This window comes from Platichthys flesus, chromosome 10 (assembly GCF_949316205.1).
Source record: "Platichthys flesus chromosome 10, fPlaFle2.1, whole genome shotgun sequence".
NCBI lineage: Eukaryota > Metazoa > Chordata > Actinopteri > Pleuronectiformes > Pleuronectidae > Platichthys > Platichthys flesus.
Window position 1 is genome coordinate 20,927,990 of NC_084954.1, and position 15,625 is coordinate 20,943,614.

Sequence of the window (15,625 nt, forward strand, 5' to 3'; positions counted from 1 at the left end):
CATTTAGCCTTCTTGTTTTTATAGCAGATTTTTTGCTGTGGTAGAATGGTATCCTCTGAAAATGAACTAAGATTCTAAGGAAGCCTCAGGGGTTCCTTAACGTTTAAATTGTAAATCGTTTGTTAGATAGTGTGTCGATTTTCTTTTGATAAGTAAAACCTTGTATTCAGTATGATGGGTAGGATTTCTCAAAAGCCTAACAGAAGATAATCCTAACCCCTACCCCAGCTGCAGGAAGCCTCGGCTGCTGAAACTTGCCAATGAACATTAATGCTGTTTTTAAAACACATTACGTGGAACTGGTTTGGATGAGATAACGTTAGAATGTGTTCAGGAAAAGTCTGGTGCCATATTCTAAGACTAATCTTATTGTGGTGAATAAGGACAGGGGCAATGAATCTGTGGTGGTGGTATACATCTACCATGAAAAATGGATGAGTTCCACCTCCCGAGACTAAAATTAGACAGAAACCTAATATGGTGTGTGTCCTTCAAGTAACACTGGTTTATAGCAACAACAAAGGAGAGAGAGGGTGAGGAATATATGCTACTCCACAAAACACTTGCCAAGATAGGTAGGGAAACGTAATACCAGTCGACACAGTGTGGAAAATCTGATTATTTCCTTTGCGGGAAACCTAAGCAGCCATAGAAATAAAGCAATGGCATCATCTCAAGCAATCATTTCATACGATATGATTGGTGTGTGAGTGTCCTTCAATGACAATGGTGCTGAGGCAGAATATAAAATGGCATAAAGGATAAATATGCAATGTAGTATGAATATTGATGCATATTTTTCAGTACCATCAGATACAGAAGTGAGTGTGTTTGTAAAAAATAATTCACCGCCCTTTATAGATTTTAAGTTCCTTTAGCTTGTGGACAAAGTCTGCAGAGGATCTGAGGCAACAACCAGTTATTAATAACTTCTCTTTTTGGATGAAAAAAATCCCCTTTTGCACATTTGTTTCCACCGACATTATTTTCTATCTGTATGATGTATACCATTTATATTCTTCCATATACAGTATAAATAAAGCGTTATAATACTTCATAGCAGACTGTTATTTTGTATACATTGGTGAAATTATACCCATTTATATCCTTTATACTCATAATAATATAACACTCAATATATGCATATATTTATATTTCAATACCTCCTTATAATATTCATATAAAGTCAAAGACATCCTTGTGCAGTCATGCCACTGCACTTTACTCAAGCATGTTTCTCTACATGTAATAGTCTTGTCTGTAGTGAAAGGTGTACATTATGTATTCTCTGTATTTTTCCATTTAATTGCCTTTGGTACATTGACTATAAGCAACTATCTGCCACTGTAACAAGTGAATTTCACTGGCATGGGATCAATGACGTCTTATCTTATCTGATCTGTTATCTTACATTAAGAAATGAAGGTTTAATTGCTTAACAATTTATCAATAAATTCTCTTAATTATTATCTTAATATATTATCATAAACTCATTACTAATAAGTCATAACCTTCCTCAAAATAGTTTTTGTGGCCTGAAGCCCTTTTGAGCCATTCCCTCATCTCTTTAAAAAATGTTTTTTATGAGAGCATGTGTCCTTTGCATGTAGGTCTGCTATAACCTCATTTAGTCATTTACAGAAAGCACCACTGTGAGAGGGCATCGTCAATGCTGAGATCTGTGGTGAGTTAGAAATATGAATATGCATAAAGGAACATGTTTCGATTTGTTACTGAATCAGTGATAGATTATTTCTGCCTTAATTAATGACCATTGTCGGTACAAGGAACACATGACCCCTCTACTCATGCATGGGTTCGTCTTCGATTTTTTTGTTTATTTAACATTTACTCCACTTTTTTAATGCTCTGAAGAACTCAGGCTGAAATTGAAGAGACATTAAAGTGCATTCATTAAGTCATAAAGTTGATGTAGTGGGAGCTTGAGCAAAAAGCCACACATGGAGAAGAGCAGCTTAAGCACTCGTTATGTTTGTGTCCACTTTCTCCTGGAGATAAGATTTGGTCTAAATACCTCGAGAGCAGTTTCTGGCTCTGCAGCTGCTCAATCTCCTTTTTGTCCACCTCCCAGTTTCTTCATGCATTAACTTAATGTCCGAATAATCTGAAAAATGACTTCTGCTCATGGAAAATTCATGTGAATGCCGGCCCTTGGATCAACAACAACTTTTGGCCGCCCTTATTTTAAAACCAATACATGTAATTTTTCAATCCACAGTATAATGTTGCACTTTTCTCACTCGTTCTCACAAGTGGCTAGTGTAACTAGTGGTGTTTAGCATTGTTTATGTTTATTTATTTATTGGATGGAAAGGGCTGCACCATGAATGACTTTGGAAGCATTTAATATTTATACTGACAAAACAAGCCAAAGAACAGGGTCCTTTTTGTACATATGTGAAATCCCTACACAAATTAAACAGCACAAATAAGTTTGCAAATTAACTTTGAACTAGGGAGTAGCAATTAATGAAAATTGTTGATGAACAGAGCACCTTGGGTGTTTAACTTTATATCACGTTTCATTGGAGGTTATTTGCCTAAATGTTACATTGAGCCTAATAGAGCAAACAAATTGTGCCTTTAAGTTCTCTCATTCTATATTTGACGTAGTTTTTCTCCAGAAGTTGAGTTGATCTGATGATATTTGATTTGTCGTGTTTGGGAAGTGTTTCAGAGACCTTGCCATGGCCGACCTGCTCAGATTGTCCTCTCAACCTTTGTGTCACAGTGACTTGGGTGTTTATTCAGACATGACAACAATACCTAAAACTGCTGCTATGTGTGTAACACTGAGCATATCTGAAATGGCCTTGAATTTGAATTCCGTTGTTTTAATTCGACAAGCTGGCACAAGTAATTATGACATAATCCTAGTGGAAGGAATATTATTTAACATTATTCATGTCCGTTGAATGGAAGCTGTGTTGCAGATGGTTCCAGGATTTATGCTCTGTGTTATATCACTGAAGGTTGCGGTGCAGAATCCCGCTTCCTACCACTACGAGCAAACACAGAGACGTTTCTAAATCCATAGTCTGCAGGGTGAAGCCACATCCCTCGAGAGCCTGCAGCACAGCAGACACACAACAAGCCACATGATGGAAGACAGGATACGCTGTTGATGGCTCAACAAGGCGCCGGCTTCAGAGGAAACATGGCCACTGGTGCAGAAAGGAGCTGCTTAATTGGCAGAGTTTGAATGCACAAGCGTTAATTAGCTGAGGAGAACAAGGTTCAACTTCCCAATTCCAGCAGCAGCCTGAAAACCGCGCTGGCATTTTTGCACTCTGCAGTCTGGTCAGTGGGGGTGCACTGTGCCGCTATTCCCGGAATAGAAAAATTTCATTTGGCTTGTTAGTATTTGTGATGAATACACAGTTAATTATCATTCATCTGAACTCACACAACAGCGACAGTATAATGGATGCGTTACTGATGCTTTTTGCACAATTTACATTTCGGTTGTCTTGACGCTTTAAAGTCACGTGCCTCTTCTGCTTCTCGTTCTACATCTTAAATTATGGTGTGGACATTAAAAGGCTAATCACTAGGGTTGTTTTTCTCTATTCATCAGACAACTTTAGTAGAATGTGTGTCCCTGCATTGGTAATTAGCCGTGCCACAACTGGCTTCCTCTTTACATTAACATCAAATTCCATGTAAGACACAGTTAGCGCCCTTTTAACGCAATTCGAACGCATATCTATTTGTGTATGTATGCATAGATACAAAAAGGATTTTTGGTTCAGCATCCGTGTCCTTTCAGGTCATTATCTTGGAGAGTATGTTATGTCACATGCTCACGCTGCGGCAATAATCGCCTGCATGTGAACTCTTTCATGTGAGATAATTCCATTATTCATGCCCACTATTACATCTGGAAATGAGCAAAGACTCATTGGGTCTATATTTAATATTTCAAGGGAAAACAATAGGAGTAATGATGACTTTAAAGCATTCCACTGATTCTAAATGAAAAAACAAAGACTTAAAATAAACACGTGACTTATTGAAATTGTCCAAACAAGTGTAAAATGTGCATTTAACAATCTTTGCAGAGGTTGTAGGGAGAGTGAACGCAGTAAGATTTATGTTGAGGAAAAATAATAATGACTTCTTCCCAAGGAGCTGGGTGGGAAATAATTGCGGCTACGTAAATGAATTCGAAGCCTCTTGTTTGCAAGGCTGTGGGAAGAGGAGAGGGGATTAAGAGTCGAGATTATTATGCACCGTAAACAACTCAAGCCTTCAATGTTTTCACCTGCAACCGCACATTTTGGGGGAACTCTGCTAATAACAGTAGATTAAAGACTCAGCACTGCAGATAGAGCTTCTCACAAAAGCACTCATTTGATGGACACCTAAGGGCGAACAGTGTCCTGTCGAGCCCAGCTCTGTCAATAAAATTCATTATGAATTCATTACTAATTTTGTGGTGATCAATACTGTGATTTAGTAGTTTTAAAATTTAATTGGAACAGTCCAGCTCTGTCCTTCTCGGTGTCACGTGAGTTGGGCTCCGCTCCTGTCAAAGGCCACAGCTTTGGCGAGTGGTTTGATAATGAACAGGGTTTAAGGAGCTTGTCGTGACAGATAGACCCTCAGATCAAAATCAGCATGTGCACGGAGGATTGCCCGAGCATTATGGAGATCTCGTGGAAGAGCTGTAATCAGGTTTTCAAGCTGTACTCAGGTTAAAATCACATTAGAAATCACAGTCAACCTGAGCAAACAGGGGTTTTTATCTCATCTCATAAGCGTGGCTTTTCTCCTTTCTTCATGTGTTTCTGCTTTATACTCCGCTCTCTTGTGTTTGCCTGCTCTCGCTTTCGCTCTCACAGTGACTCATGCATCACCCTACAGCTCCTTTTCAGCTGTCAGATTTTCTACAGTTTCTCTGTGACTCTAATCCAATTCTAAACCAAATCCCAAAATGCTCAACCCTGTAGGCTGCCCTTCGCGTTGACCCCCCCCAACCGCCTTCACCATTACCATTTACCCAGAATTCTGAGCGATCGTGTACGTCTTCCATCTTGGCCATGGCACGGTTGGCTCTGAGTGCTTCTAAAAAATATGGCCTGAAGGGAGACGACATATGGCCACCTGGGTTAGACTGGGTCAGGCTATCAGAGCTGTTTACTAACCGGCCAGTCAGGGGGTGTACATGTGTGATAGGCCGTGGATAACATGTCTGTAAATTGCATGAATCGTTTTTTTTATTGTGCAACATATTTCATATAATGTGATCATCTTATAAAGTTGATACTGTGAACATGTGAGTCCAATATCCAGTCGCCACATTGTAAAAATATGGCAGGCTGCTGAAATAAGCCCTACTTCACGAAACAGTCATCACAACACTTGTCGTCCACCATTTTTGGTGCTGGGAATCTGATGGTAACTGATTTGCAAATATACAATCTATCAAAAATTTGGATTAGATTTTCATTACCTCTGCCGAAGAGATTAGGGTTTGGTTTTTTGTTTCGAAGCAAGACTGTCCTCGATGCAGTAGGGGTGCACACCACAACCTTTCCTTTCAAAGGACTTTGCCTCACAGTTCCCTCCTGCTTATCACTGTCACAGACTCCGAGTTACTGAATGGAGATTGAATAAAGCTAGCTATGAATGTCTATTTATGTCTTAAAGAGATAAATATTACAGGTGCCAAATTTTCATCAGCGACGATATGATCTTTAGCAGCATTACACAAGAACTACTAAAAACCTATTTCTATGAAAGTTTGTGGAGGGGCAGGACATTGCCTGAGGAAGAACACATTAACTGTGTTTCTGGAACCTGATCAAGGGGCAGTTCCAGGAATGTTTTTTAACTTTCTTTAACATTGCATTGCTATGTTTTTCATATTTTTTCTTGATTTCCCAGAGTATTCATGGGTCTAGGTGAAAAAAAAAAATGGAGATCCTGATCCAAATATAAAACGAGATCATGTGAACTTAAATGTGGTTTTACAATTTTTATTCGATGTGTACCTTGACTTTTGTTTGTTTGGTCCATGTCCGATCCACTAACATAGAGGAGGTGGAGCTAATAACCTTTATTACAGACAACGACCAGGGGCCAATCGAGCTGCTTTGGCTTCACCTTGGGGAGAAGTCATGTTGTACAACTGTAGATACAGTCTAATTTTACTGTATGTTTCTCTGGGCTAAATGATACAGTTTAAAATAGTAAAGATGCAACTCTTAGTTGTGTGAGAAAACAAATACACACCCTTTCCCCTTTTGCTTTATTTGTATATTGTCCTGTTCAATGAACCCTTTTATTGTGCACGACTAGGATTCCAAGTTCTGCGGGTACACCTGAGCTAAGTCACAATAACAAAGGTGTAGAAAGAAGCACATGCTTGTTCACTTGTTCACTAAGTAGTCATATGTCTGCATTTCAAGATTAACGTTACAATCAAGCGGTTCTCGTGTGTTCTATTAAATATAATCCTGGCGGCGCTCCTGCAACACCTAATCTCTCTTCTGACTCTCTCATGTCCATGCTGGGTTAGCTTAGCTCTTATACTGGTTATCTTCTCTTATAAAACGCTACACTTCAACCTGAACTTCTTAGGTGGCCAACTAACGTGACTATCGCTAATTGCATTACTGTTATTTCTGTGGTTGTTGCAATTACTGGTGTTTCTCTCACATGCTCCCCAAATATACAAATTTAGACATTTACGTAGGTACAGTCACACTGTTTTTATGATGCTGAGCAAAGCCTCCATTAATTCATTTCATTATCGTTATTGTTAAACCAATCTTTTAATCAAAACAGTGAAATTGCACACCGTGAAAAACCTTAACAGGTGAAAATTGCTAAAATGCTCCGTAGCACTGAAGGGAACCGTTTTTACTTTAACATCTGGGTTCCTCTCTACGGCCAAGATTTAAAATAAACACTCTTTATTATTCATATATAATAATAAGCTTTAATGTATCATCAAATTTGTATGAGATATTCCTTAAAGTTTTGCGTAAATTTGGGACTACATTTCTCATGAACTAGCATCTTCCTTTCCATTTCGGAGGCAAAAAAAAATTCATCTGCGTTTCACTCATCCCACCACCTGTCACTGACAGAAAGTCTGAGAAGCTTTAGTTTGCTGTTAAAACAAAGCCCTCATCCAAATAAGGCAATCACTGGCTAATTATGACAAAGTGCCACACAATAGATAAAGTAGAAGTCGCAGAAGAAAGAATTTAGTTTAGCTCAAAGTGTTTCTTCAAATCTCATCTGTGCTTGAAGAAGTGACTTTGAGATGATTATGCGTTGGCTCCTTTAACAGATTTGCTGTATGTGACAGTCATTGTCCAATCGATATTTGCTCCTCCTTAATTCCACTGGCCTTTAAGACAATACTTGGGCCATCAGATATAATTTTATCATATGACTGTCAGCCCCTATCAGCCATTCATTCAGTCATTCTGTGGAGGAAGAAAAGGGTCCTTAAGGCAAATAATTGAAAATCCAAAGAAGGGAGACAGCGGTTCGAGGATAGTGGACTCTGTACGGCAGATATGGATTAGGACATCAAACAGACTGCCGGTCTTCAGGAGAATCAAATCTACGCCTAGATCATTTCTCAAGGTTATGCACTTGTATAATTGCTGAAATAGTATTTTAATCCAATATACTTACATTTAAGAAATGTGATTGTTTTTAGTGGCCTACAAGAGGAGCTATTATTTTACCTTTTTAAGGTTTAATTATGGACAAAGTAAAAAAAAGTACTCCAGCACTGCAGCAGTCATTTTTATCATGTGCTTTTTCCGCCACAAGGTTAAATAAATCACAAGGCTTTGGTGTTGTCACTTTGCTCGGCACAGAGCGGAGAGTGTCACACAACTCTCTGGTGGATCACCACGACAGACGGACAGCAGAAGGGACAACTGGACTGTAATTATTAAACAGAGAGGCAGGGAGGAACAGAGGCTTTACGGCGGACTGATGCACGAAGAGAGAAGCAGGCTTGTGGACAGATAATAAGGTGGACAGACAGAGATAGTTACCAGAGCAGCAGATGGATGGGCAAAAAGACAGGTCGACAAATAGCAAGGCAGCCAGAGTGACAGCTCAGAAACACCTTAAACTAGGCGCTCTACCAATGAAACTGAATTTCCGGGACTATATTCTATTTGTGTGTTCCCTCAATGCGAGGACTAAAGGAATATGAAAAAAATGTCACCCTCCGTACTCTATTTCTTCCTTTTTTCATTAATTTGACTGGCAGACTACATAGAGCGGATGGGAGCGAGGTTTTGTAGTTGCTGTGGCAACGGCCTGCTCTTTGTTAAAGGCTACATTCCTGGCATCTGATGTGTCTGCGCGGCGATCGATAGAAACACAGCCTGCAGGGACTGATGAACGGACTAGGGCTTTTGCCAGGCCAGGCAGGACTGGAGAGAGAAAAGGAGTTAGGTGGAAGATGTGTGAACAGGAGGACGGAGTGATAAAACAAGGCATAGATAGAAGAAAGAGGGAGAGATGGGAGATACGGAGATGCGAGCAGCGCTGTTGCTGAGCCGGGCGGAGGGGTGAGTGCTGTGGGAAAGAAATCGAGTGAGCGATGGTGACTGTGTGTGTGTGTGTGTGGGTGTGTGTGTGTGAGTGTTTGTGTGAGCATGCTCCGCAGCTCCTTCATCTCAGCTATTTTCTGAATGTCACTCACTTCACTATCAAAGTAACGCATGTGTCTGTCTGGTTGCTCATCATCCGCTTACCTTGGCAGGATCACACTTTGCAGTGATTGACAGAGCTCTGCGAGCAGCCCAAACAGCTTTTTAAATGCGCCTTTCATAGTTCTTGCATTTTCTCTGCGCCTTTATGACCGTGCATTCAAATTTCCTCCACGGGCGGACGTGTCTCATGTTTTGCACACCTAATTGGCAAAGATAGCCACGAGCAGAATACAGATACTACTGGTAATGAGGCAATTATGGTCAGCCGCTCTGTCTGCGTAGCCATCTGTCAATTCAACAACCTGTGGCTGCTGGTTTTCTGTCAAGGTCCGTGCCCAGTCTGAGCCGTGGCGAGGCATGGCTTTCACCGAACATAATGTTCAACAGTTGAACTCCTTTCGCTCATTACCCTGCCGTTATCTCGTCCTTTCAGACCGCCCTCCTACCACACGCACACACACGTGCCTACAGAGGCTATGCATTGGAGCCAAGTATATGAGCAAAATGTGATGGGAAAGCCAGGAAGCGTCACCCACAGATCCAGTTCATTGAACGTGCAAGAAATTATACAATTATTTAACCACTGTACGTTTTATTAATTTCTCCATATGCTGCAGCTCTCTTCAATTGACTGGAGTAAACTAATGGTGGCACAAACTTGTTCTCATCTTATGTGTGACTTTAACCATGTAGAGTAATGCCATAGCATCGTCATCAGCTGCTGCCTGTGCTGTTGGCTAATGAGAGAGTGGCTGCAGTCCTGTAGTGGTATTCCATACTGTATAGATTAGAAATAAAATGAATTTAACATGAGTTAAAACTTCACTGATTGGAGAAGACTTTCATGAAAAAAGTGAATAAAATAACAAGCAATGTGAGGGAACTGGAAGAGTGATGAAGAAACTGTTGCCAGGATTATGTAAATGTATGCATGTGTTATTTCTTCCACAGTCGTTGTGCTTATTCCTTGCTCTTTACTGATTTGATATTAGATAGGGTGAACTCAAGTGATCTGGGAAATCTTTAGCAGTTTTGACATTTGTGACCTATTCTGACATCTGTTTTACGCACTAGATCAACATATTCTACCTTTCCTTGAACTTAACATGTTTTCTAACCACACTAGGAGAATAAATGGAGATAGTCCTGGGTTTCTCTATGAATTGTAGAGTCTTGACAAATATGTTATGATTTGGTCCTTAGAATTGAACTGAATTGAATACCTTTTATGATAGTTCATTCTTTTTGCCATGGATTTTTTTTGTGAAGCACTTTGTAACCTTGTTTAGATTATACAAAGTGTTATATAATGTTATACAAATGTTAATTTAAGCCTTAATCACGTTGCTTTCGGCACTCCAAGATCAATATTACCTATTTTTTAAAGCATTATGAAAAAATTACCAATAAAATGAATTTGAAAATGTGAGTTATTTCGTAGAAATGTCATTATTTTATAACATGTAAAATGTATTTAATGGATATTTACCCCATTTAGAGAATTTAAGTGACTGTCCCAGATTAGTACTACATTATCAATCAGAATTGATGAATTGGACAGCTAAACATAATTTTTTTATTTTCTATTTCAATATATATGTATATATATAAACAGTATATATAATATATGTTGTTGCTTGAATACTTCACAAACCTATTTTAATAACAATCAGGAACATTGTCTAATTTATGACAGATTTATATCATTAATCTTGTCAAAATCTGACCTTGTCATGCAATTCCAAGGAGGTCCTTCTGATTGACATTTGCCCCACCCCCTTCCTTGAATAAACAGACTGAAGCTTCATTTTCATACATTATTATATTGATTGATGCACAGTGGTCCATACAGTTGACGCTTAAACACAACATTGTTAATAAATACATTTATTAATATTGAAATCCAGTGCAGATAAAATGAGCCACTGAGTCAGTATGTTGATCAGTCATTAAGAAATCCTATATATACATTTCCACTTATCTAATACTGGAGTTATGTTGGCCGGGCAAATGCTGCTGTAATCTATGTGGACCGACTAACAGATATTTCCTGTTTGTCAACACTTGCGACATGTTCCATTTCCTACATCCCCCTCCAGCTACACACACTTGCACACACACACACACACACAGACACACACATATATATATATATATATATATATATAAATATCCTGTACACTCCATTATCTATGACGCTGAATACACAGTAGCACGCATGTCGGCACAACTATTCCACATGGGCACTTGCCCCTCTCTAATGAGGGTCACTTCTCGGCATTGAGCTGAAACATCTTCCATTCTCATAAAACATCTCCAGTTAGCCTCCTGCAACCTTTTGTGCTAACACACTGGTGAACATTCACATTTTTTTCTGCAGCTGATATTTCTCTCGCCATGTCTTGCCATGCTGTGAATTTCCGTTATATCCTCATTGCTAGGAAACGGGACAGATCATTAAGAGAGAAAAGACTTTAGGCAGACAGTGTAAAAGGTTGAAAATGTAAGAAGGTGAGGGGCCCGCAGGTTACGACAGTCTGAGTTGAGTATGCAGCGGTCTAACATTTTGTTTTGTTCTTGTATTGTGTCTTGTAGGGCTTAATCGTGATGGTGCGCTGTATGGACAAGAAGCTGTGCCATGACAGAGGGCAACGTGGGTAAAAGAGACATGCGACACCCAGCCCCGCATCACTGCCACCTCATCCTGGGTGGGGCCTTGGTGCTTCTCCTGATCAGCTCAGCCCTGAGCTGCCCCGCCCGATGTGAGTGCTCCGCCCAAAGCAAGTCGGTTAGTTGTCACCGCAAGCGCCTGTCCACTATCCCTGAAGGAATCCCCATTGAAACGCGCGTCCTGGACCTCAGCAAGAACAAACTACGCATCGTCACACCGGATAACTTCTCTTCATTCCAGCAGCTGGAGGACCTGGATCTCAGTGACAACCTCATCAGCGTGGTGGAGCCCGGCTCATTTCGCTCTCAGCTTGCGCTACGCTCGCTCAACTTCTGCAGTAACGTGCTTCAGCTGATTCCTGCCGGCGTACTGTCCGGCCTGACCAACCTCACCCGTCTTGACCTCAGCCACAACCGACTGGTGGTTCTCCTGGATCATGCCTTCCAAGATCTGCGCAGGTTGACATTCCTGGAAGTGGGTGATAATGAGCTAGTTTTTATCTCTCAGCGGGCTTTTACAGGGTTACTTGGACTCCAAATCTTGACCCTGGAACGTTCCAACCTGACCGTGGTCCCTACTGAGGCTCTGGCACATTTGCACAGCCTGGTCGAACTGCGCATGCGTTACCTGAGCATTAGTTTTCTAAAGCCTTTCTCCTTTAAGAGGTTACCTCGTCTCCGCAGACTAGAGATTGATTACTGGCCCTGGCTGGACACGCTACCCCCCCTCTCCCTGCATGGACTCAACCTTACAATGTTGTTCATAACTAACACAAACCTGTCTGCCTTCCCCGGTGCAGCGCTGCGTAACCTGCCCTACCTCACTCATCTCAACTTGTCCAACAGCCGCATCCAGCACATCCATCAGGGAGAGCTGGGCCAACTCCCACATCTGGTGGAGCTCCGCCTCCAAGGGGCTCAGCTGCTTTCTATTGAGCCGTTTGCATTTATGGGCCTAAAATCACTGAAACTATTGGATGTGTCACAGAACCGCCTCGACTCTCTGGAGAGAGGAGTGTTTGCCTCACCAGAGAGCCTCCAGAGGCTTTGTCTGGGAGGGAATCCATTAGTGTGCGACTGCAGATTGCTTTGGCTGCTCAATAGCCACAAGCCCCCATCTCTGCAGATTCTGGATGTCCAGCCTGAGTGCACCGCCCCCGAGCACCTCCTGGGGAAAAGTCTGCGTGATCTCAAGGAGCCTCTGGTGTCTAGGTATATGACCTGCACTAAACCACGAATTGGGCCCAACACGACCCAGTTGCTGATGGCTGATGAGGGTCAGCCCGCCCGCCTCAGCTGCCTGGCAGAGGGAGCGCCACGGCCCTCTGTGGTCTGGATTACACCTCACAGACGCTATGTCACAGCCAAGAGCAGTGGTAGGGTGGAAGTCCAACCAGATGGTACCCTGGAGATCAAGGCAGCGGAGCTGCATGACAGTGGGGTTTACTTGTGTATTGCCAGTAACCCTGCTGGCAATGCTAGTCTTTCAGCCTCTTTAGCTGTGAAGGGCCTCAGCATTGGGGACAGATCTCCCTACACCAACAGGAGCTCAAACTATTTGACAGACTCTAACAGCACATGGGGGAATGGGACGGTACTGTACAACATGACAGTCCCTATAGACATTAAGACTATCATTATATCTACAGCCATGGGCTGCCTGTCCTTCCTAGGTGTGGTCATATTCTGCTTCCTGATTCTGTTCATCTGGAGCCGAGGGAAAGGACGCCATAAGAGCAACTTTGATATCGAATATGTCCCTCGCAAATCCAACGGGGCAGCAGCTGAGGTGACAGAAACAAGCGGCCCGAGACGGGTCAACATGAAAATGATTTGAACATATGATACGATAATAGCGTCAACAACACAGTACATACATATCAGTTGAAAAAAAGTTTTTTCTATGACACTGTGGATTTGTGACAAACGACAGTGATGTATTATTATAGTGGGTGTCAATATGACAGTGATTTAGTGATGAAGTGGACATGTGATTATACAAAGTGATACATGAAACTGTGGACGTGTTTATATGAAATAATGTTCTCATACAGTACATTGAATATACTACTATAACCAACATATCAATATGGGAGTGATATAGTGCTGCACTAGGCATGTGTTTCAGTGGTGATGTGATGAGTAATGATGTTGTCGACTCACCGTGACATCAAGGTGAAGGAGGGAGCCGCTGGGAGTGACAGGGGACATCTTCGCGTGGAAGTAGAGCTATCATCGCTGCAACATGTCAGGACTAAATTGTCTAATACCCATCTTAGCTGCAGTGTGAAAGGGATGCGTGTTGTGTGAGTGCATCAGTGTGCGCATGTTGCATTCGTGTGTTTCTTTGTGCATGTGCACGCATTGCCTTTCTTGTGGGACGGAACAATGAAAACTAATGATAGGGTCCAAAGCATTTTTCCAGGCCTTTGTTCTTGTTGGGTCAATGTAACAACAGTATTGTCAATGTTGAGTAAAACAAAGGATTATCTATGTTTGTATGCAAACTCACAATGATCATATCCAAGAGAAATGCTGCATACATTTTGAAATAGGTCACTGTCCCCTCTGGAACAACTCCAACAGGGATTTTTTTTAAACTCAAGGAAATGTTTGTGTGAAATCAGAGCTTTGTCTTTACTATAGAGCTCACTTTCCACTGGACACGTTTCCTGAGAAATAGCAGTAGTCAGTGGTGTTATTACTCTGGAAACGCTTCCAGCTATAGAAATGGCATGTTAAACCCACTGTATAACATAATAAATCATGGGCAGATTTTCCTGCCACACAAATCCCTCGATATGATATAAAAGAGTTGGTGACCAGACACAATGGCAAAGATTTACTGGCTGGTGTCGTTTTTGGGACAAGACAAAGTTGATCTTCACAGATTTATAGGTTGAATTTCCCAATTCCCCCCTATTGCATTTATCTTTGATCGCGCCACTCCAAGCTAGCGTGACTGGATTCTTTCCTGGGGCACCAAGGGGTTCTGGGTATTTATTAGATGGCGAATTGAAAGTTGTAGTGGAATCTTGTATTGTTTAGTTTTTTCTCTTTTTTTTGAAAATGTTTTCAATGTTTAAGGGGAAAAAAATATATTAAGGGGTTAATTCTTTGTATTGCAGGGAAGTGGGTGTTAAACTTGTGTGATCTTGTTGTGATAAAATGTTGAAGGTTGTATAATTGTTTTCATATGACAAATTTATGGGTATATTTTCAAATTGAAATAAATCTTAATCATACCCCTAAGATTGGAGTCCTAGTAGTTTAAATTTTGTTAACTGATTTTACAGTGGTTGTTATGTGTTTTGAATCATTTTTATATAGTAGTGTTAATATGTTAGGCCTAATCATTATTTCTAATTCTAATATAATTTATTATATTTATCCCTTAAGTAATTCGTAATTACATTTTATATCATGTAATTAAGTGACAACAAATTGTTGTAATCTCTCAGTGGCCTTTTCCCTGATGTGGGCATAACAACATGGATTCCTGTCTGTTTATGTGTCCTTGGACCCTTGTGGCTGTTTTTAAAGTGGACTGTATATGTCCTGTCTGAAAGGGTAAAGAGGCTGATAAAAGAGGAAAATGATTCATCTTCCACTTAGATGTCACAGGTATAAATAAACTCATAAACCTTGAACAACATATTCATTATCTTCAAAGGTTATAACCTGAGTTAGTACATGAATTTTAGTTTATGAACAAGTACCAGCACAATTAACGACATTCCCATCAAATTCAGCCCTACATTGTAGCTCAGTGCTAATAAGAGTTTTTCTAACTTTTCCAAATCAGGGATATGAAGGGGCAAACATTTTTACAGAGAGGCCACATACATGTACTACATCCATACTCAATTCCTGATTCAGTAGGTTGCAATTCGTTCCCTGTTTACTGTTAGCTCTATAGCTTTCAGTGTCTCTATAGCCTTGAGCAAGACACATCTTTGAATATATGTTTAATCCCATTTTATAAACAATATTACATTGTTATTAACTGTGTTAAAGGTGTATTATTACAGGATTCTTCCTCGAATTCCTCAATGTGTCGCCAACTTGAGCTCTATCTGTATCTATTGTGTCTGGACAAATATCCAATATCTAATATCAAGGAGGACACAGTCAGTGCCCCTGTAATTTAAAGAGGCAACAAAAATCATTTACAATCATCAAGTCCAACTGAAAACAAAACGACATTGTCACATCCGTAGCCTGTGTGGTCTGCTGCT

General features: G+C 40.7%; 1 protein-coding gene across 2 annotated transcripts in view; it reads left to right on the forward strand.

Moving 5' to 3' along the window:
- Positions 1-14,591, forward strand: part of lingo2b (leucine rich repeat and Ig domain containing 2b) — a 36,155-nt gene extending 21,564 nt beyond the window's left edge. For both annotated transcript variants that reach the window (XM_062397237.1, XM_062397238.1), the window contains exon 2: positions 11,313-14,591. In XM_062397237.1, the coding sequence (XP_062253221.1) occupies positions 11,356-13,224 (1,869 nt within the window). In that variant the 5' untranslated portion in view covers positions 11,313-11,355 and the 3' untranslated portion in view covers positions 13,225-14,591. The remainder of the gene's footprint in view (positions 1-11,312) is intronic.
- Positions 14,592-15,625: the final 1,034 nt, after the last annotated feature.